Source organism: Delphinapterus leucas, chromosome 9, assembly GCF_059928025.1.
Source record: "Delphinapterus leucas isolate spDelLeu-1000000601 "Yukka" chromosome 9, BTC_Dleu_Yukka2, whole genome shotgun sequence".
Lineage (NCBI taxonomy): Eukaryota > Metazoa > Chordata > Mammalia > Artiodactyla > Monodontidae > Delphinapterus > Delphinapterus leucas.
Window position 1 is genome coordinate 22,353,630 of NC_143137.1, and position 24,479 is coordinate 22,378,108.

General features: G+C 37.4%; 1 protein-coding gene across 3 annotated transcripts in view; it reads right to left on the reverse strand.

The window, feature by feature from the left end:
• KLHDC10 (kelch domain containing 10) overlaps positions 1-23,106 on the reverse strand; it is a 54,935-nt gene extending 31,829 nt beyond the window's left edge. The window contains exon 1 of one of the 3 annotated variants that reach the window (XM_022581171.3): positions 22,831-23,106. In XM_022581171.3, coding sequence (XP_022436879.1) covers positions 22,831-23,005 — 175 coding nt within the window. In that variant the 5' untranslated portion in view covers positions 23,006-23,106. The remainder of the gene's footprint in view (positions 1-22,830) is intronic. The other 2 variants (XM_022581182.3, XM_022581192.3) reach the window with 2 other exon arrangements.
• Positions 23,107-24,479: the final 1,373 nt, after the last annotated feature.

Below are 24,479 nucleotides of genomic sequence, written 5' to 3' on the forward strand. Positions count from 1 at the left end.
TCAAATCTGTGCCCCCTGCAGTGGAAGTGCAGGGTCCTAATCAGTGGACGGCCAGGGAATTCCCAAGACATTTTTGAATGTACAAGGACACAAAATTTTTGCTTCCCTCAGGGTTCTAGTGAACGAATTACTCAAAGATATACACCTGGAATTTAAAAAAAATAATCCAAGAATAATAATCAAGGTATAAGAAAAGAGTAAGCAGAGAAATCAGTAAAGTAAGTTTAAATAAGTGCTGACTGGAAAACAAAACAAAACACAAAAGCTTACTAACATTCAAAACTGTAATCTCAGTGATACCGACAGGAGTAATTATGAGGGTAAGAACAAGGGCTGGAGAAGGGAAACCAGGTGAATGGTAAAGTCCTTGTCTTGTTCAGAAGAAAGATATAGAAAGTGATTAATACAGATACTGATAGAAAATATAAATTTAAGTATTATGTAAAAAATTTAAGATGGCTTCACTCCAAACATTTAAAGAAGACACAAATTCTTTCAGAGAATAGAGAAACTCATTTATGAAACTAGTAGAACCCTGATATCAAAGTCTGATAAAGACATTAAAGATCATTACAGGTCAACATCCTTTATAAACATAGGCACAGAAATTCTAAACAAAATATTATCAAATCAAAGTTACATAAAAAGAATAATACATCATGGCCAAGTGAAATTTGTTCCAAAATTGTGAGGCTGTTATAACGTTCAAAAATCAGTATAATTCACCACAAAAACAGAATAAAGAGAAAAACTATGCAATCATCTCAATAAATGCAGAAAAAGCATTTGATAAAATTCAACACCAAGCCAACTGGGGGAAAAAAGAAATTTATGCTTACACAAAACCTTCTACGTAAATGTTCATAGAGGGACTTCCCTGGTGGTGCAGTGGTTAAGAATCCGCCTGCCGATGCAGGGGACACAGGTTTGAGCCCTGGTCCAGGAAGATCCCACATGCCGCAGAACACCTAAGCCCGTGCACCACAACTACTGAGCCCGCGCTCTAGAGCCCGTGCTCCACAACAAGAGAAGCCACAGCAATGAGAAGCCTACGCACTGCAACAAAGAGTAGCCCCCGCTCACCGCAACTAGAGAAAGACCATGTGCAGCAACGAAGACACAACACACCCAAAAATAAATTAATTTTTTTAAAAAGATAAATAAATAAATGTTCATAGAAAGTTCATTCATAATAGCCAAAACCTGGCAACAACCTTCCAATGAATCAGAATGGGTAAATGAACTGTGGTTCATCCATACCATGGCAGACTACTCAGTTATCAATGAACTAACAATTGATGGGGGCAATAACTTGAATGGCTCTCAAGGGAATTATGCTGAATAAAGAAAGCCAATGTCAAAAGGTTGCATGATTCCACTTATATAACATTATTGAAATCACAAAATTATAGAGACGGAGAACAGATTAGTGGTTCCCAGGGGCTTGCCAGGGGGAGGTGGCTATGCCTAAACAAGGGCACATGAGGGGCCCTTGTAAATGGGTCTGTTCCATATCTTGTCTAGGTGGCCATGCAAATCTATACATGTGATAAAATTACACAGAACTCAATACAAACACATGCACAGACACACACACAAATTAATGCATGTAAAACTAATGAAATCTGAGAAAAGTAAGTTGATGGTATCAATGTCAATTTCCTGGTTGTGTTACTGTGCAGTAGTAACAAGATATCATCTGGGAAACTGGATGAAGGGTGTATGAATCTCTCTGTATTATTTCTTACAATTGCATTATAAATCTACAATACCTCAAAGTAAAAAGTATGAAAAATTAAATAAATAAAAACCAAAATGCAGAGAAAAAAACCTGACTATGTTGATATGGGGCAGGTTGCATTCAAAATGATATATCTGAAACAATTATGAATATTTTAACAATGAGAACTATTGATAGAGAACATGATCTAAGAATTCTGGTTTAGGTGATATGGTCCTACTGCATTATACAATTCAGTATCTATAAAGAATTTCAAAAGAGAAGCAAATTAACACTGTATTCAGAATCACTGCACAGTTGTGCAGACTGCTTACTGCACGAGAGCTCCATGCCAAGTGGCTAAATTGGGACTAAAATCCAGCCTGCACTTTGCTGCCCAATGTACTCACAGAACTATGTCTACATGCGCCATGGCACACTTTGGGCTGGCAGTGACCAACTTGTTAAGTGAATGACTTTCTTTTAAACATAAGAGAAATAACATTTATTGAGTATCTATTCCTAGCACTTATATACACTCATTTTTAAATTTCTGCCTTTGCCTTTCAAAATAAGATCTGAACCCATATCTTAGTTCTTCTGTGCTGCTCGTGTATAGAGTATTCCTCAGGAGGCTTCGGTTCTGTCTCAAATCCTTTTTGAAACAAAGTGGTGTATAAATTAATACAAACCAAAATATGAATTACAGTACAATATTGTACTGTGTTATGGCTTAATTAGTCATGGCAAAATATATATGTATGTTTATGTGTGTGAAAACAGCTGCATTCCTTAATAAAAATACTGTTCCAAGAACTCATTTAAATCCTCACCACAACTCTTAGATAAAATTATGATCCCCAATTTACAGATGAGAAAACTAAGACATAGAGAGATTAAGTAATTTGACCAAGGTCACTTCGCTAAGTAAGCAAGTAAAAACTCTGGGATTCAAACCCATGCAGTTTGGATCCAAATCACTCTTAACCACTCACAATAATGCTCATAGTCACAATTCAGTTTGGCACCTGAAAAAGTATGTCTGACAGAGGCACTTGATAAATACTTATTAAATGAATGAATGAATGAATACTATGGCAGTAATTCTCAACCAAAGGTACACTCTCCCAACTCCCTAAAGAAGTTGCTCTCCTCTCCCAGGATTCTGGTATTATTCTCCATTATACAGTCATCCCTTGGTATCCACTGGGGGTTGGTTCCAGGACCCCCGAGGATACCAAAATCCTAGGATGCTCAAGTCCCTTCTTCTATAACATAGCTAAGTGTTTCCACACAACCTACTCGCACATTCTCCAGTATACTTTAAATCCTCTCTAGATTACTTATAATACCTAATACAATGTAAATGCTATGTAAGTAGTTGTAAATACAATGTAAATGATCTGTAAATAGCTGCTGGAGTGCAGCAAATTCAATTTTTGCTATTTGGAACTTTTATTTTCCTCAAATATTTTTGATCCGAGGTTGGCTGAATCCATGAATACGGAACCCGCGGATACAAAGAGCCAACGGTATCATTATACTGCCACTTAATTAAGAATAAAAACCAGGGACTTCCCTGGTGGCACAGTGGATAGGACTCCACGCTCCCAATGCAGGGGCCCTGGGTTCGATCCCTGGTCAGGGAACTAGATCCCACATGCATGCCACAACTAAGAGTTTGCATGCTACAACTAAGGAGCCTGTGTGCTACGACTAAGGAGCTGGCGAGCTGCAGCTAAGGAGATGACAAGCCTCAACTAAGGAGCCCATATGCCACAACTAAGGAGCCCGTAAGCCACAACTAAGACCTGGTGCAACCAAATAAATAAATAAATAAATATTTTTTAAAAAAAGGAATAAAAACCATAGTAAGTCATAGCCTATCACAGACTTCTTTCCTCCTATAAAAATGAAGTAATCACAGCACACTGAGAGACATCTTCAAACCTTAAGATATTCTTGTCATTTTGGTTTATATCATTAGTTATTAAAGTATGACTTTACTGAAAAAACAGCCTTGTAGGGTGAGTAGTTTTGTCTTTGGGGGAGGGAGAGAGCACAGGAGGAGTTGTATCAGGCTCAAACTGTTCCAAAAGGCAGATGTGATACTGAAACCACTGTTCATAAATGACTGAATTCTAAGTTATACTATCCTTCCTTAGAAATAGTAAAAACAAAAGAGGCTAAAAATTTTACAGATTAAAAATTAATCAAAAAGTATTATAATTCATAAACCTATGTTAGATTAAAATATTAAATCGGGACTAACAAACAAAAATTCTAGGAATACTCCTGACTTAAAATAGCGCCATCACATTCCTAATGTATATGAATGGCTGCCAAGACTTTGAAATAAAGTTTTAAATAAAAACCCCACCCTTTGGGACCAGTTTCATCTTTTGATAGGAAGAATTAACTATAAACACACCACAAACTATATGTATACTAGATGGTCTCTAAAGCTCTAAGAATTCTACAATTTTCAGTGGAATCAAAAATGCTCTAAGAATCTTAGAACTTACCCAGTGCAATGGTTCCTGAGATGCTGACTAGATGGCTCGTTGCAAGCTTATTAAGAAATATAAAAATAAAAACAAAAACAAAAAAAGCAGATTACCAGGTCCATCCCAGTAGGTCTGGTATATTAACTTTGGTAGGGAATCGGGTTCTATTGAGACTAATAAGAATTATTGGCTCTCTTCCCAGAAAAATGCACATATATGCTCACAATTTTACATATGATATAATCCTCTGAAGACTATTCACAGACTTGTGAATTGAGGGACTCCAAGTTAAAAAAATTAAAAGAATTTAACCCACAATGTTATAATTGTTTTCAAAGGGTAGTTAAATGGAAGAAGGAATAACCTTTTCCATATTCTACCAGAAGACACAACTGGGAGAAACTCATAAAGTTGCAGCTGAATTTAAGGCAACAATTAGAGCCAACAAATAATCTGACAGCTCTCTCCACAAATAGGCAGCCCATTAATTTAAGAGGTCAAAATAAGTAGACCTCTTTAAAATAGAGGTTAAAAAAAAAAGATTAGAGGTATTGTGGAAAGGATTCCCACACTGGGTAGAAGATAAGGCAAGATGACTTCCAATGTCTTTTTCAATTTTATGATTCTAAGGAATTTTAGAAGAGGGGAAAAGGGAAAAATAAAAAGTCAATCTTAAAACTTTTTTTTTTACTCCTTATAGGTTGTTTTCCACATTTAAGATTAAAAGAAAAAGTCTGCATTTGCGCTCTATGTTACCTGTGTCAATGTGCCTGTCTTCTTTATTTTTTAATTGAAGTATAGTTGATTCACAATGTTGTGTTAATGTGTGCCTGTCTTGAAATGTAAACCACAGCCAAAGGATCTGTTTTTCTTAATTCAATATTGCCTCCTTCCTTTTTATCTCAAGCAGAACTTCATTAACAAGCAAACAAAAAAAGCGTATAGAATATATCCTACAACCCTAGAAAATAACCCAATCAGTTTCTTTACTAACAACTATGTATTTGAATCTTAATTATACTGAAATAAAAATTTATAGTAATAATTCACTCAAAGAGCCAGACTATATTATTTGATCTTTTCTTGTTCCTGGATTTCTTGTACTCTATAACTTGAGTTTCCAGAGAATAACCTCTCTCCCCAAAAACATCCCTGAGAGACAGAGAAAAAAAAAAAGACTATATACTGGGTGAGTATAGATGTAGGAGATTAAATATGGAAAATAGATTTTTAAATCAATACATTTTGGCAAAGCCTACTGATCTAAAATTTTGCAACCTCCCTCCTTTAAGGAGCACCAAAGATGGGTAGCTCTTTAGAGGTACAGAGTCCACGCTCTTTCTGCAAGTGAAACTGAGAAACTAAAGAGAAGGAAATCCATAAATTCTAATAGTTAAATGAATGTATCCAGAAATGTCATTTATTACTTTTACTATGCATTCTGTTCCTTGATTAAGACTAGAAAAGTGATCAGTTTTGAAAGTGAAGACACAGCTGTTCTATATGAACTCACTTTCCCTTCTCTCAGGTAGCCATTTTCTGTTGGCAACTGCAGTGTCTTCCTAAAAAAATACCTAGACTTGACCAAAGGCAATGAGAACTTGTGTTGGACTAAATCTGGCAAAAAGCAACAAAACATTCACTAAATAACAAAATTTTAATACCAGATATTTTTAAGAACTGTTTTTAAAAGTCCAATATTTAGAAACAAGCTATCCTGAGAAACTGATAATAATCCTGTTATGTAAAAAGCAGAGGAGCCAATAAGAACATCTTAAATGCAAAACTAAAAGATGCCAGATATGAATACAGCCAAAGTACACATGATTTCTAGTAAGACATTTGCATGAAGCATTATATTCAGAAATAACAGCTATTCTTTTTTTTTTTTTTTTTTTGTGGTACACGGGCCTCTCACTGTTGTGGCCTCTCCCGTTGCGGAGCACAGGCTCCGGACGCGCAGGCTCAGCGGCCATGGCTCACGGGCCCAGCCGCTCCGCAGCATGCGGGATCTTCCTGGACCGGGGCACGAACCCATGTCCCCTGTATTGGCAGGCGGACTCTCAACCACTGCACCACCAGGGAAGCCCCTGGAAATAACAACTATTTTTACTCAGAAACAAAAATTTCACAAGAACATTTACATTGAAGCATTTTTTCTATAAGTGCACAGATCAGTTTTGGACTTAAAATCATAATTGAAAAGATTTTGATGTAGCTTTAAGAAGTTATTTCTCTCCCTGAGTGGTTTTCTCAGTGTTTTCTTTTGTATATGCACGTTATTAAAGCTAAATACATTACCTCTTTCTAAGGTACACAGTTCACATTATAAAATTCATATTCCTGCATCAAGCTTGTGTGTTTGTGTGTGTTTTAAGGAATTTATTTTATGTGACACCCAGATATTTGCGGTTGGCTTTGGTTTGATCAATTACACATCTGATTCAAATTAACTGAGTTGACAGTTTGCTGATGAAACCATATAGCAAGAACTACTGTGGGTAAAAAGGGAAACAACTTTTTCAAAAAGTACCTTTCAACTCCAATGACTATCTACCTCATTTTTTTTTTGGCTTAATTACTTCTAATTTCACTATCCAGTCTTACAGACAAACTCAATGATCAAGCTTGGAGCAAATTCACTGACAGTATAGCATATATAAAAAGGAAGAGTATTAGATCGAGCTGAATTCTAAATGCAACAGGAAGCCACTAAGGATTCTGATCTTGGAAGCAATAATAGTTATGCTTTGGGGAGATTAATCTTGTTTCCGTATATAGAATGAAATAGGAAGACTGAGAATGACAAAAACATTACAGGTTTCCCCTGTTATCCTAAAGTAGAGTGTTCCTAATGAAACATTTCCTAAGTCGAAATGGTGTAATGCACAGAAGCAATTACCTTAATTACCTTTGTGCTAACCGATGCACAAAATAAACCCTGAAAAAGCACGGATGCTCGCAGACACAGTACAAAGCTATACGGCTCGATGCTGAGATGATGAGTACAGTTCCCAGGGGAGGAGCTTGGCGAGGCCACTCACGCTGCTTGGGGTGCACCCTGCCTCTATAACAGCTAGCTGCAAAACAAACGCTGAACCAAGTTTTGCTTTTCACCTTTTTTTTATAAAAGTGAAAATCCTCTTCAGATTTCTCTCAGTTAGTGAAAACAGATACTCTCTTAAAAATGAAGTGGCGTGGGCTTCCCTGGTGGTGCAGTGGTTGAGAGTCCACCTGCCGATGCAGGGGACGTGGGTTCGTGCCCCGGTCCGGGAAGATCCCACATGCGGCGGAGTGGCTGGGCCTGTGAGCCATGGCCACTGAGCCCGCGCGTCCAGATGTGTCCGCAACGGGAGAGGCCACAACAGTGAGAAGCCCGCGTACCAACAAAAAAAAAAAAAAAAAAAAAAAAGAAAGAAATGAAGTGGCATAAAGCAAACTTTGTAAAAGCAGGGGATACCTGTATTAATATAGCCCTATTTGAGGCAGTGAAGGCCTGAACTACAGCAGAACTGGGAAAGACAGGCAACAGAGACGAGGATGGCACAGTGGTTAAAAGCATGGACTTTGGAACCATCCTGCTGTATCCAAATCCTGGCTCTGTCCCTTGCTAGCTATATGGCCTTGGACAACGTCTTATCCTCTGGGTCTCAGCTTCTTTCTCTATGAAAAGGGGACGATAACATTACCTACTCCTCATTAGGTTATGAATAAATGTTTATGAAAGTGCTTAGCTAAGAATATTATTTGGGGATAAAGCACAAGGACTTAAAGACTAGCTGGATGGGAAAGCTGAGTAACATAAAGAGATAAACTATAAGTGTGAGTTTTTTAATTCTGTAACTTAAAGAAAATTTTAAAAACACAGATACTATGGGCTTCCCCAGTGGCGCAATTGGTTGAGAGTCCGCCTGCCAATGCAGGGGACACAGGTTCATGCCCCGGTCCGGGAAGATCCCACATGCTGCAGAGCGGCTAGGCCCGTGAGCCATGGCCACTGAGCCTGCGCGTCTGGAGCCTGTGCTCCGCAACGGGAGAGGCCACAACAGTGAGAGGCCCGCGTACTGAAAAAAAAAAAAAAAAAAACCAGAAAACACAGATACTAAAGGGTAAGTTGGCAATATTTATCACTACGCATTGCACAATGCTTTTAAAGAGTAAAAGACCAGAGACAATTTAAATATCTATCAATTGTGTGGCTGGCACCTTGCTGTACACCTGAAACTAAAACATCATTGTGAATCAACTATACACCAATAAATTTTTTTTTAATTTGTGTGGCTGGTAAATTAGTGTACATCCATACAATGCAATACTTTCAGCCATTAAGAAGAAGCAGATCAATCTAAATGCGCTAATATAGAACAGTCCCCAGAATATATTTTCACTAAAAAGAAAAAAAAAGAGGAAAAAAGGGCAGGTGCAGAAAGAATACTTTATGTTCTACTCTAATTCGTTTAAAAATAAAGTCGACATACACCTATATGCATGTATATGCGAATTCTAATTCTGTCAAGATACACCAGAAACTAACAGATGATACCTCTGGGGAGAGACTAGAGAATCAAGGATGTAGGGAGAAAAGAGATTTTTGTCTCCCTTGTATACAATTTGATTTTATCATGTGTATACAGTGTTTTTTAGTTTAAAAAATATTAATGAAAAAACAATGACAGGCAGGGAAGGTTGAGTTCAATAGTAAGAAATCATATTTACATATTTAAGTGAACATAATTTTATGTGTTCTACAAGTTTGCCCAGTATAGATTCTGGTAACAGTCTAATGATCTGGGGGTTCAAAGACACTAAAGGCTTTTTTTAAAAAAGATGGTCTTAAAAATAGCTCAGGGAGAATAAACAAAATGAACCTTAAAAAGTATACAGGCTATTAAAAACTAGGCTGCATTTCAAATTTCTAAATTTTTATGTCAGTTTGTGATCTGAAATTCTGAATATGGTTTCCCATGTTACATATAGTTAGTAAGTCTCTAGGCCACCCCACAAAAGCCTACTATACCGACAATGATAACTACAGTACTGCAGTAATAGCAGTACAGAGTCCACCATTTTAAAACCTTATTTTACTCAAGTTCTCAGGCACATCTGACAAGGTGAGCTCTCCCTCCTTGGAACAATTTCTTCTCTTGGCCTTTGTGAAACCAAGCATCCCTGCTTTTCCTCCTATTTTACTGACCTTCCTCACTTGCTTCTCCTTTCCTTCTCACCTTCAAGAGTTATAGTCTTCTGCCGCTATTTCTATTTAATCTTTCTTGGTGATCTCACCTAATTCAGTGACTTTAAATACCATCTGTATGCTAAGAATTCCAAACTTTATATCCTGAGCCTCCACCTCTCCCTTGAGTTTGATTTATATATGAAGACTGCCTCCCTATATCCTCTACTTGGAGGTCAAACAGGCATCTCAAGCTTAACACAGCCAAAACAGAACTCTCGATTGACCCCTCACAATCCTGCTTCTCTCAGTCTGCTCCATCACATTTAATGACACCATCATCCATCAAGTTGCTCAAGACAAAAACTTTGGAGTCATCCTGATTCCTCTCTTTCCTTCATATTTCACAGTAAATCTTGTTAATGCTACTTTCAAAATATATCTCATACTCAATGACTTCTCACCACCTATACCACTGTACCCTACTCCAAACCACCATCATCTTTTTAGGAGACTACTGCAATACTTTTCTAAATGGCCTTGATGCTTCACTTTTACCAATTCCCACAATCCATTCTCCACCCGGCAATCAGAGAGAGCTTTAAAAAATGTAAATCACATCACATACTCCCCTGCTTAAAACTGTCCAATAGCTCCCCCTCTTAGAATAAAGAAAGGTCACAAATTCAGTTTTAGACATGATAAACTTGAGGGGTAAAAGCCATATAAGTGCAGACATGGAGAAAGCAAGTATTTGGCCCTCAAGAGAGATCCGGGCAGAAGTTACAAAGTGACCCTACTTATTAGCATATGAATGAAAAAATGAAAACCATGGATTTGGAAGAGAATACTTAAAATAAGTTGAAAAAAGAAGAGCAGAGGCAAGGGACCAAGACTTGAGAACTCCAATAACTTAAAGGTCTGGTAAAAGAAAAAGGATCAACAAAGAAGACTAAGTATGAGAGGCCAGACACGTAAAAAGAAAACCAGACCTGATGCCAAGGAAGCCAAGGATAAAGGACGTTTCAAAATGAAGAGAGATCAGGTAAGATGGAGACTGAAAATCAACCACTTTATTTGACAACATATAAGTCATTTGTGACTTTAGCAAGAGCTACTTCAAAGACAATGGGGAGATATGGCAATGAAGACAGCAACTCTCAGTCAATGCTTTCACAAACTTGGTTATGCAAGAAAAGGGAGAGACCAGAGATATAAAGCTTGAGAAAGCTCAAATGCTATAGGGATGATTTGATGGAGAGAATGAAGTTGAAGACACAGATAAGTGACAAAAATGTAAATTTTCTGAAAAGACAGGAAGGGATGGAATCAAGGCACAGATGGAAGGATGCAACAACTATTCTGATAATACTAAACATAAAATTGTACTTGGAAAAAAAGTATTTGGAAAAACCACACAAAAATTGTATGTGCTAAATTCCTAGATTAAAAAAGTGTATTAGACTTATGTAATGTAATGTAAAATAATCTAAACTCAATTCTTTTGCATGAATAACTATAGACATTGACAATTACTAACTCATTCAATAAACATTTAGTAAAAGTCTGCTATAAGTGGGGCAGTGTTCTAGTCTCTGTGGAAGGTGACAGAGAATAAGACATTATTTTTGTCTTTAAGAAGCCCATTGTTAGTAAGCAGATAATTGTGAAAACAAATACTTGCAATTCAGTATAATTACTGTAATCTTTTGTATATAGAAAGGAAGGTGGTGACACAAAGAAGAGGCACAATAGCATGGACTGTGAAGTCCAACAGACTGGGTCTGAATCCTAACTCTGACATTTATTAGCTGTATAAACTTTGTGCAAGTTGTGTAGCTTCTCTCTAAGCCTCAGTTCCTCATAACAGAAGGGGATGAGAAAGTTAATTACCTCATAAAGTTATGAGAATTAAATAAATTAATACCTGCAAAACACCTTGAACAGAGGCAGACACACAGTAACTACTCAGTACAAGTAACTTATTTGTATTAAAAGAGAGAATAGAAAAAAAGCTGTATAAAGTATACTTGGGTAGGTCTTAGAAGACAGTAGGAGAATGGCAATCTAGGAAGAAAAACCGTTATGTGCAGAATCATGACACAGTGTGGTACTGCAGGAAACTGCAACTCAAAATAAAATCTCTCCCAACCTAACTTCTTCCAAGAATTTATGGCAACTAACGGCAAATAGATCTATAGCTGAAATATAAAATGAAAGACATAAATGGCGAGGCTGGAGAGGTAGAAAAGGACAGACAGAAAAGTTAGAGTAAAGAGGAAAAATTGACATGACTTTATGACCAATTGGATAAGGAGTGAACAAAAGAAAGGAATCTAATGTGATTCTCAGATTTCTGGCTTGATTCACTAAATTGATGAGGTAGCCATTAAATTAGAATAAGGAGCATAAAGGGGAGAACAGGTTTGGCAGGAAAGATAATGAAATTGTTTTCAGACATGCTGAATTTAAGGCACTCATCAGTCACTTGGGTGGCAATGGCAAACAGGCCAGGAAAAGAGGTCTGGATTGGAGACAGATTTGGATGTTGTCAGGATAGTAATGATATCACCCAGGGGAAAATGTAAGAATAAGGAGGGAAACAAACAAACTAACATATACTCTTGGATGTCAATACTAAGGGACAGATAAAGAAAAACTAATGAGAAATTCAAGCAATAAAAAGGATAAATAAGACCTCTTTAGTAACTAAGAGCTCTTTAGGAATACAGATGTGTCTAGTTATGTATTCCCAGACTTTAGTACAGGAGGTAGTCAAAATCAAAATCTAGAGAAACTGGGTAGGATGAAGACTAAGAGATACTAATGGATTTGTCAGTTAGGAAGTTATTACCTTACCAAGAGCACTTGAGTAGAATGATGCAGGTAGAAGTGAGGCTGCAATAGACTGAAGAGGAAAAAAAGAAATTAAACAAGAGAGTCTATTCTTTCTGAAAGCTTGGCTGTGAAGGAAAGAAGTAAAATAGCACATCAACTAGAAAAAAGCCTAAAAGGTTATTAATATGATAAATTGAGAAGAAACAGATTCTACTTGATAAAATAACAGAAAACATAAATAAGTGTTTATGAGTAAAACATTTAAATACAGAACAGCTTTAGGAGAATCCCAAGTTGCTACTAGTAATATGTACTTATTTATATTGTATTAAATAAAACACAATTCACTGATAAAGAACTAAAAGGAAAGCAAAATATCAAAATGTTGACACAGTTGTCTTTATGTGGAATTAGTATAGATAATTTTCCCCTTGTTTCAAGTTTTCAATATTTTCCAAATTTTAATAATGAGCTTGTATTCCTTTTTTTAATCAAAGTATAGTTGATATACAATATTATATATTTTACAGATGTACAATATAGTGACTCACAATTTTTAAAGATTATAATCCATTTATAATTATTATAAAACATTTGCTATATTCCCCATGTTGTACTATATATCCTTGTAGCTTATTTTCTACCTAATCGTTTCTTAATCTCCTACCCCTATATTGCCCTTCCCCACTTACTTCTCCCCACTGGTACCCACTAGTTTGTTCTCTGTATCTGTGTCTGCTTCTTTTGCTTTATTCACTAGTTTGAGGTGTTTTTTTAGATTCCACATATAAGTGATATCATACAGTAATTGCCTTTCTCTGTCTGACTTATTTCACCTAGCACAGTGCCCTCCAGGTCCATCCATGTTGCTGCAAATGGCCAAATTTCATTCTTTTTTATGGCTGAGTAGTAATCCATTGTATATATAAGCCACAACTTCTTTATCCATTCATCTGTTGATGGACACTTGGGTTGTTTCCTTATCTTGGGTATTGTAAATAGTGCTGCTATGAGAGCTTGTATTCCTTTTATAGTGGTGGTGGTAGGAGGTGGAAGACAATAAGCTTTACCAAAATTAATGATACTTCAGGGGCAGAAAAGACTTAAGTGATTCTAACTTGAGGAAGATAGATAATAGAGAAAGATGAAATATTAGCAGGCAGACAGCAGAAAAGAAATGGAAGGAAAAAAATAAAACCAATGCAGAAATGAAATCTTCATTGTAAGTAGCACAAAGGAGTACAAATACTGTTGAAAACACAGTAAAGGACCTGGACAACAGGACTGAGAAAGGCAAGCAAGATATAACCTAAATGGGAAGGAAATCCAAAAAAGAGGGGATATATGTGTAAGTATAGCCAATTCTCTTTGCTGTACAGTAGAAACTAACACAACATTGTAAAACAACTACACTCCAATAAAAATTTTTCTTTAAATACTGTTTTCACCCCCCCAAAAAAAGATATAAACAAACTCTGAAAACCATAAAACATTGTTGAAAGAATTAAAGAAGATCCAAATAAATGGGAAAACATCCCATGTTCAGGGATTAGAGGACTTAACATTATTAAGATGGTGGTATCTCCAAACTGATGTACAGATTCAACACAATCCCTATGAGAACGCCAGCTGAGTTCTTCATACAAATTGACAAGCTGATTCTCAAATTTATATGGAATTGCAAGGGACCCAAAATAGCCAAAACAAACCTGAAAAAGAATAAAGTAGGAGAGGGACTTCCCTGGTGGCGCAATGGATAAGACTCTGTGCTCCCAATGCAGGGGGCTGGGGCTCAATCCCTGGTCAGGGAACTAGATCCCACATGCATGCTGCAACTAAGAATTCACATGCCACAACTAAGGAGCCCTGGAGCCACAACTAAGGAGCCAGCGAGCCGCAACTAAGACCCGGTGCAACCAAATAAAAAATAAATATTAAAAAAACAAAAAGAATAAAGTAGGAGAACTCACATTTTCTGGTTTCAAAACTTGTTCCAAAGCAACAGTAACAGAAGCAGTATGGTACTGGCACATGGACAGATATTATAGATTAATGGAATCAAGAATCCAGAAATAAACTTACATATGTTTAAAGTCAACTGATTTTCAACAAGAATGCCAAGACCATTCAATGGGGGAAAGAACAGTCTTTTCAACAATGGTGCTGGCACAACAGGACAGTCAGTTAAGATAACCTTTACCACAAATCAAACATAAAAACTAACTCAAAATGAATCAAAACATAAGTGTTAGAGCAAAACTATAAAACTCTTAGAAAAAAACAAAGGGGTGAGTTCTTCATGACCTTGGATTTGGCAAAGGATTCTTAGATATGACACCAAAAGCAAGAGCAACAAAAGAAAAAAAATAAGATAAATTGGACTTCATCAAAATTTAAAACTTTCATGCTTCAAAGAACACAATTAAGAAAGTGAAAAGACAACCACAGAACAGGAAAAATATTTGCAAATCATATATCTGATAAGGGACTCGTACCTAAAATATACAAAGAGCTCTTACAATTCAATAATAAAGACAAATAATCCAATTAAAAATTGAGCAAAGGATCTAATAGACATTTCTCCAAAGACATACAATTAGTCAACAAGCACATGAAAAGATACTCAATGTCAACCATACCTCAAAAAAAAAAAAAAAAACAGAAAGAAAGGAAGAAAGCAGGAAAGGAAAGGAAAGAAAAAGAAAAAGTGCTTGACATCATTAGACATCAGGGAAATGCAAATCAAAAACTACAATGGGATGCCACTTCATTCCCACTAGGATGACTGAAATCAAAAAGTCAGATAACAACAAGTGTTGACAAAGATGTGAAGAAACTGGAACCCTCTTATACCACTGGTAGGGATGTAAAATTCCAGCCACTTTGGAAAACAGTTTGACAGTCCCTGAAATGATTAAACATAGAGCACAGAGTTACTAAATGACCCAACAATTCTATACCTCGGTATATACCTAAGAGAAACAAAAACGTATCTCCACACACAGATCTGTACACAAATGTTTACAGCAGCATTATTCATAATAGACGAAAAGCGAAAACAATCTATATTTCCATCAATGGATAAACAAAATGTGGTATATATCCATACAATGGAATATTATTTAACCAGAAAAAGCAATGAAGTACTGATACCAGCATCAAATGAATAAACTTTGAAAATAGTATGGAAGGTGAAAGAAGGCAGTCACCAAAGACTCTATGATTCCATTTATATGAAAAAGTCCCTAATAAGGAAATCTATAGAGACAGTAGACTATGGTTGCTTAGAGCTGGGATAGTGGGTAGGGGAGGATGGGACAGGAGGATAAGGGAGTGACAGCTTAAAGGACATGGGGCTTCTTCTTGAAGTGATGAAAATGTTCTAAAATTGACTGTGGTAATAATTCCACAAATCTGAATATACTAAAACCCACTGAACTGAACACTTTAAATGGTGAATTGTATAGTATGTGAAGTGTATCTCAATAAAGCTACTAAAACCACAGGAATGAAAATGTTAAAGTTTAAAAGGATTAACCACTATTGTGCCAAAGAAAATAAATAAATAATTGAACTGCAAAATATTTAGAAAATAACTACAAGAAGCCTACAACCTACAAGACACAACTCAAGTAGTATTCAGGAAAAAACTCATAATTTAAACACTTAGAAAGAATGAAAAGAACATTAAGCAACTAACATAAGAAGACAGAAAAACAACCACAAAATAAACCGAAGGAAACCTAAAGGAAGGATTTAAAACATGAAAGAAAAAATAAATAAATAAGAAAAGAGAGAAAAATAATAGAACTAATTTTTTTAAAAATCCAAGAGTGGGCTTCCCTGGTGGCTCAGTGGTTAAGAATCCACCTGCCAACGCAGGAGACACGGGTTCAAGCCCCGGTCTGGGAAGATCCCACATGTCATGGAGCAACTAAGCCCGTGCACCACAACTACTGAGCCTGTGCTCTAGAGCCCACAAGCCACAACTACTGAGCCCGCAAGCCACAGCTACTGAAGCCTGCGTGCCTAAAGCCCGTGCTCCGCAACAAGAGAAGCCCCTGTAATGAGAAGCCCGTGCACCACAACCAAGAGTAGCCCCCGCTCACTGCAACTAGAGAAAGCCCGTGCACAGCAACGAAGACCCAACACAGCCAAAAGTAAATAAATAAATAAATTTATTTTTTAAAAAAATCCAAGAGCTGGTTCTAAACAAAAACAAACCAAAAAAAGGGCAAGGCCTCACATGTACAAAATAAGAAGTGATAATGAGTAAAGTGATAATGTAGTCACAGACACAGGAAATTTTTTTTAATCGTTAAAGAGTATCTTGCCCACTTCACACAAATAATTTTGAAAACTTAGATGAAACGGACTATTTTCTAGGATAATATAAGTTAGCAAATCTTCCTCTCAAAGATATAAACTATAAGCAGTCGAATTATCATAGAAGTAAGGAGATAATTGTCAAAGAGCAATTCTCCCCCCAAAATACTCAAGGTCCAAGTAATTTCACAGGCAATTCAACCAAATCTTTAACTTCAATGCCATTTAACTGGACAGGGAAAGAAAAAAGCATAGAAAAAGAAAGAAAAGTTTGAAATTACTTTTATGAAAGTGGCAGAATCTAACAAAGATAAAATACATAAAAGAAAACTACAATGCAATTTAGCTTAAGAAGAATGATGCAAAATTTCTAGATAAAGTTTAGCAAATAGAACCCAGCAGCACATTTTAAAATAATAATACACAATAACAAAGTGAATTGATTCAGGAAAGCAAGGATGGTCCAGTAATAGTAAATCTACTAGTACAATTCACCACAACAGTAACCAAAGGAAAAAAATTACATAATTCCCACAGAGGCTAAATTTTCCTTCCATATTTTAAAAAATCTTAATAAAATGGTAAGAGCTGACTACTTTAACATAATATTTGTACTTCAACTAAAGTCAGGTCTAATCTTAACAGGAAAGCACTAAAAAAAAAACTCGAATTGGGGCTTCCCTGGTGGTGCAGTGGTTGAGAGTCCGCCTGCCGATGCAGGGGACACGGATTCGTGCCCCGGTCCGGGAAGATCCCACATGCCGCAGAGCGGATGGGCCCGTGAGCCGTGGCCACTAGGCCTGCGCGTCCAGAGCCTGTGCTCCGCAACGGGAGAGGCCACATCAGTGAGAGGCCCACGTACCGCAAAAAAGAAAACAACTCGAATTGATGTCAGGAATAAGGCAAAGATCCACTACTATCTTATTGTTTAATATTTTTGGAAAGTACTAGCCAAATCAATTTGACAAAAGAAAGAAATAAGTATAAAAGCTGGAAAGGAGGAGATAAAATTATCTTTACTTGGTAATGATATGATTATTTAGCTGCAAAACCCTAGAAAAACAACTGGGAAACCATTACAGATAGTATGAGAATTCCAAAGGTGGCCAGGTACAAAATTAATACTCAGAAATTAATAGCATTACCATATTCAAACAACAAGATAAAAGACATAATAGCAATAGAAACCCCATTTACAATAGCAACAAAAAAGATAAAACACCAGGAATAAACATAAAAGAAATGTGAAAGGTCTACATGAAAAAAACTTTAAAATGTTATGAGGGCTACAAAAGAACTCTTGAACAACAAGAAATGAATGTACACCCTGTTCCTGAACAGGAGACTGAACCTCAAAAAGATGTCAATGATCTCTAAATCAGTCTACAAATATAATGCAGTATCAATAAAAATACCAAAAGATGGGGGAGGGGAGCTTGATAAACTAATTCTAAGTTTTACAGAACACGCAAAGAATATTCAGGAAAACTCCAAGAAGTAGAATGAGAGAGGACTATAATCAAAGAATGGGGTCACTAGGTATAAATAGGTAAACTGATCAATGAAACACAATAAAAAGTCCAGTAAGAGTGCCAAATTATATGTAGGAACTAAGTACATCTATAGATAATATTTCAATACTGTGATAACTGGGTAGCAACCTAGAAGAATAGTAAATTCCTACCTGAATACTTTACATAACTTAAATTTTGTATGAATAACTTAACTTAAAAATAAATTATAAAATTACCAGGAAAAACACAAGAATTTTAATTTTAATTAGAAATAATATTGAAATAGGAAAGGCCTTTCTTATGACAAAAAAACCTAAAATCCAAAAAAAGATTAATAATTACAACTACAAAAAAACTTTAATTTCTTCTGAAAAAATATACCATAAACAAGGTTAAAAGCTAAATGAAACTGTGACAAATATCTGCAACACATAACCAAGGCAACTAATTTCCGTAAAACAGAGCTCCTATAAACAATAGTAAACATCCCAGTAGAAAAATGAACAAAAAATATAACCAGATGAATAAGAATGATAAGCAGATGTTATAAATAAAGGAAACAAATATGGCTGTATGGTTCTTATACCTATTGAAAAGATGAAGAAAAATATACCTTTTAAATTGGCAATGTAAAAAAAGTTTAATAACCCACACCATTACCAAAGGTACGGAAAGCCAGAACTCCAGCACCAATAGTGGAACACAAACTGGTACAACGTCTCTGAAGGGCAATTTGACAATATCTATCAAAATTTAAATAGCACATATCGTTTGACCCAGCAATTGTACGTCTAGCAATTTACTCTAAAGGGATATTAACTGTATCATCCTTTGGATTAGCAAGACTGTAAACGTTTTAAATGTTCATCCAAACAAAGAAATGCTACCATTTTTCTCCCCTCCTACACTCACACACACACACACACACACACACACACACACACAAGCCAATTAGCTTGGGTCAAAGGAAGAAGGAAAATCTGCCTTTTACCATTTGTACCACTTGTGTCTTATATCATGAACATATATCACATTGAAAATTTTTAAGTTAAGATTTTCAGTATTATTTTTACCCAGCTTTACCAATTGTTATATTTTTCCTCCTCTTTGTCAGTTTTCCAGTTCCTACATTAGCAACAATGTTTAACTGTTTCTCCAAGAAACACATGGCATTTACTAAAATTCACACAGTTAAATCACAATAGTAATGTGGGTTCATTGTCCCCATGATCTCCTTGCCCCTGAGCTCTACACCTGCATACTTATTCTACAGAGAGCACTGTCCCTGTTCTTTACTGTGTATACGGAGATTATGAGTTAGGAGAAATCCAGGACTAAGAAGCTATGAATTTCTTGGCCTATGGGGCAAACACATAATCACTATTGTATTTTAGGAGACAGAAAAAAAGTAAGAAGCTGCTCAAACAAGGTTTCATGAAACATTATTTGTGCTGTCACCGTGGATGCAGAGTCTAGTCCACTATTTTTATGTTTAAGAAATTGATTGTATCCATTTGTCCAGAGTCAATGGGGCTACAGGGAATTGAACCACACTAACCAATCACATTCACAAGAACTTAGTTGCTTACACATAATGCCAATGTATTAATTTAGAATTTAAGAATATATATGTGTGTGTATGTATACATGTATATATACATATATATTTGATGTGTATGTGTATATGTATATATAAAGAGTAGCAAATCATGCATATCAAGGAATCACACACAAATGGTAATATATGCCCAAGGAGAACCACATGATAGCATGAGTGTGTATAGGGAGAAAAGAACAAATAGAAGGTCAGAGAAGACTTCCCTGAAAAACACAGTGTGATCAAGCTGAGATCCAATGGAAAATAAGTTTAAAAAAAGAACAGGAAAGGGCTTCCCTGGTGGCACAGTGGTTGAGAGTCCACGTGCCGATGCAGGGGACACGGGTTCGTGCCCTGGTCCGGGAGGATCCCACATGCCGCGGAGCGGCTAGGCCTGTGAGCCATGGCCGCTAAGCCTGCGCGTCCGGAGCCTGTGCTCTGCAACGGGAGAGGCCACAACAGTGAGAGGCCAGCGTACCGCAAAAAAAAAAAAAAAAAAGAAGAAGAACAGGAGGAGTAAGAGGGTTGCTGGATGATGGAATAGTAAGTACAATGGCACTGTGGCAGAAGGGAGCATGATCTAAGGAGGTAGAAAAAGATCAAAGAGCAAGACAACATGATGTAGGGTTATCTGGAGAGCTAGAGAGGGGCCAGACCATGCGGTGGCTTTTGGGCCATGTTAAGGACTTTTGCCTCATCTTAAGAGCGATGAAAAGCTAGTAAAGGGTTGTAAGCTGAGATGAGAACAGACTTGTGCTTGCAAAAGATTAGTGTGCTGTACACACTGCAGGGCAAGAGTAGAAGCAGGAAGACTGCTTAGAAAGCTGGTGCAGGAGACCTAAATCAGGGATGATGGCAGCATGGACTGCCACAAATAAAATAAATAGGACTTGGTGACTGATTGCACCTGAAATGCAAGGAAGAGGAAACCCTTAAGGAGGATGCCCAAGTTTCAAGTGTGTATAACTGCAGGAATAAAGATGCTATCACTGAAAGAGAGAACACTCCAAGACCAGGTTGTTTTGATTTTGTTGTTTTGTTTCTTTGGGGGCTAGAGAGAGGGTAGATGTGCAAAAAAGTAAGAAAGGGTTCTGAGTGCCCAGTATCTGAAAATCTTGCTAGAGAAGGATGAAAAATGGAAAATGGGATTAGAATTCAAAGGCGGGAGAAAGTTAGCTCAAAAACTTATTATTTTTTAACCTCCATGGTCAGCCATAAAACAGGCCTAGAGATTTCTACCCCTCCCCATCACCTAAAATCTTTTTAAACATATCAAAATAAAATCTTTCAATCAAGGGGAGAGGTAAGGCTTAAAATGCAATACTTGTAAAAATAAAGAATTGGTGTGAAAGAATTTCAAAGTATATACCGAAACATCAGATGTTCTTAATTCTGAGAGTGAAGAGAAGACAGAGGCTTCCTACTTGGGAAAGGAAGAATTAAGTGCCAGTCAAGGAGAAAAGAAAGCAGAAAAGAAGAGCTGATGGTTCCACTGCATGAATTTTCAGTTTAAACACATTTATCTTTACCTCTGGACAAATGGGTGTTCTTGGCCTTGTGTGCTAAGAGAATGCAGAGATAGCTCCACACCTAACCCCCTTTTCAGAAATTATGGCCTCCACTGCCATCAGGTGGTGGCAATGAGGAAGTACACCAACCAGTTTCTTCGAGCCTATATGAATGCCTATATGAAGCCTATGGTATAATTAATCTAAGATCAAAGTCCTAAGATTGCAGTAGTAGAGGACAAACTGGTTATAGTCTTTGGTAACAGATTTATCTTCTAACCTGTCAATACACAAAAATGAAATTTTTTGCTATTAATTTGGGGTAAGAAAAAAAGATTTCTCCTTTTTTTCTTTTTCATGTTAAAGAGCATATATTTAGCAATTTTAAGAATACCCAGTCTGATACTATCATCTCAAATCCAACTTTTGGTGTATTATATATTTGACTAAAACTGCTTCACTGTTAATTTTAATGGCACATATAAATGGTGCATTTCTAGCATACATCAATAACCTTATCACAAACACAAGCAATTGTCTCATTGAATATGCAAAATTCCCTTTATCTTCAAATTAATCAAATAATAATTTTTTACTACTTGGAAGTACAAGGCATGGTAGTAAACACAATTCAAAAACCCTCATATTCTCAAAACTCATCAGCTAAACAAATATATCACTGATAAAATCAACTTCAATCTTATTCACAAAAAACATGGTGAAAGATTAACACACATTCTTGATAGTTCTCGTCATGGTAAAAATAAACTTGCCCAATATAATATCTGACATTCTGGGCAGTACACCTTTATTCTACTATACTGAATATTCACTTACAAATGTAGTTCTTTAAATTTGCTGCACACACACATCGATTTGATTTGTCTGTCTTTCAAGTCATTTGAACACAAGGACACAAGGATAGGAAATCGTAGGCAAAAACGTGAAATAATCACACTGGGTACATTTTTCCAGTTCTCAATCAGCTGTTTTCATATGGTAGACACTGCATAATTTTGTCACTGAGTATATTCCTGATCTTCATTTTCTCCCATTAAAATCCATACACACTATCTATTCTGTCTCTGTACCTTCCAAAATATTAATAATTCAACTAGTTTTCCCTAATTCTCTTGGTTCTGTTTCCCACCCACCTCCCACCCACCCCACTTCCTCCTTCTTTCTTGTTTCAGAATGCCTAACTCTTACACACTCGAGGTGGTTTTTTTTTTACAAAAATCACTCTTTGGGATGCTCTTCCCTTTTCTCTCCTTAAAAATATTTCCCACAGATAGGCGCCAATGTCTTTCTTTTACAAGATCAAACTGCGGAAGAGGACGAGACTGGGAATCGAGTAAGCGAAACATTTGAGAATGTCAATGAGACAGCGGCCTCTCCTTTGAAAAGAAAACACAACTCTCAGCACAGACCTTTCAACAGAGCAAAAATACTTTTTATTTTCCGCTGTGTTCCTGTTCCCTCCCCGACCTCAAAGACACCTTTCCTTTTCTCTAAGCCCCAGTCGCTTTGCTATGCGTGGGGCCTGCCTTTCCTCCTCCCGAGGAAAAGAAAGAGGGAGAAAAGAAAAGGTAGCAATCACCTTCCCGCCGCGCCCGCGAGCTGTCAGGATCGTGCCCTACGACTCACCTGGCAGGTGCGGCCGCCCGGAGAGTTGCACGAAGCGGTTGAGCTGGCCGGTCCCCCGACCCCCGCTGCCCCCACTGCCCCCGCCGGCCCCGCTACCTCCGCCGCCGCCGCCACCACCGCCTGCGGCGCCTCCTCCCCTCCGGCGGTTCCTGTCCCAGCCCTGGGCGGCCGACATGACCCGCTAACGACAGCTGCAATCCGATCGCGGCAGCCCGTGGCCCGGCGGCACTAGCCGAGGCTCCTTCCTGGGCTCCTCAAGAGACCCGGGAGACAGGGGAAGGGGGAGCGCCCTGTCTCACCAGCGGCCAATGACTGACGGACTTGGTGACAGAGAACCAATGGCCAGTCGTCTTCTTGGTAGGTGGAGGGAGGCGGGGAGAGACGTGGTAACCATAGCTATGGCTAAAAAAAAAAGTGGGGGGAGAGAAAGGCAGAAGCAGCCACTCATCACTCGCATCCACCGCGCTAAGCAAGACCGCGTTGTAGTGACTCCTGCGGGATCAGGCGAGCCAATCGAAGGCCGAGTGAGAGAGGCCACGCCTGCAGAGAGTCCCAGTGGCGACTCCAGGCGTGTCAGGATTCAGGAATGGGACGCGCACATAATACAGATATTTTGAGGCAGTACTGTGTTCTGCCAGCTTTACAGGCTGAGATCCCTTTCCCACACTACACAAAGAGCTCTCTTCGAGGGGGAAAAAAACAGGGGGCGGAGTCAAAGCTTAACTGTAAGAATGAGGTTTCATTTGTCTTGTCTTTCAGTCGACTGGCGGAACTCCTCCCTAATTCAATATAAGCCACGTCCCAAGCAAACAGTTTTAAACCTGGTTAACAAACATGGGAAGATGTTCAAGCTCACCAGTAATCATAGAATACAAATTAAGACCCCAATGAGAAGCCGTTTCAGGCTTATTACGTTAGAAAGATTGTTAAAATAACACCCAGCAGTGAGTTGAGTCCCAAGAAAAATGTTCTTTCATAGATGACTGATGGCTATGTAAATGTTTTTGTTCAAATTCATTTTTGCTCATAGAAAATTTGAATCAGCTGGAAGACAGGAACAGGTACGGAGGATCAAGATCAAAGAAAAATGTAGATGTACAGATCAGGAATTCCTATTGTTCCAAAATTAAACAGAAAATTTGGCTTTGAACTTACTGGGCACAGTGCAAAGTGGGAAAATAGATTGTTCACTGACGTTTATGAGTGGTAAGGGAAAACCATATTAATTCCTCAAGGGAAACAAAACTTTTCAAGATTCTTAGATCTGGTGGATTTTTTTTTGTGTGTGTGTGTGTGACGTTTCATGTAGGAGAACCTTACGTGATGAAATGAAAAAAGAAAATCTGCTGGAGCTGAGGATGCGTATCCTCTTGGTGCAAATTTCATGTCCCACTGGCCCCGCCTCCTTATTTTGCTACTTTCAGGCCCTGTGGGCAGGTATTTTACCCATGAAGCATTAGAAAGCACTGCTTACAAAAATGTTTGAGATCTGAAAAAAAAAGTCTATGGCTCTAAAATATGAAAATCAAAATTAATCAATATTAATTTTTATAAAGAAACTGTAGCATTGAGTAACCAAATAATAGATGAAGAAAATTTTCTTTTTATAGGAGTATTCCAAGTAATAAATAATGAGTGATAGACTATCA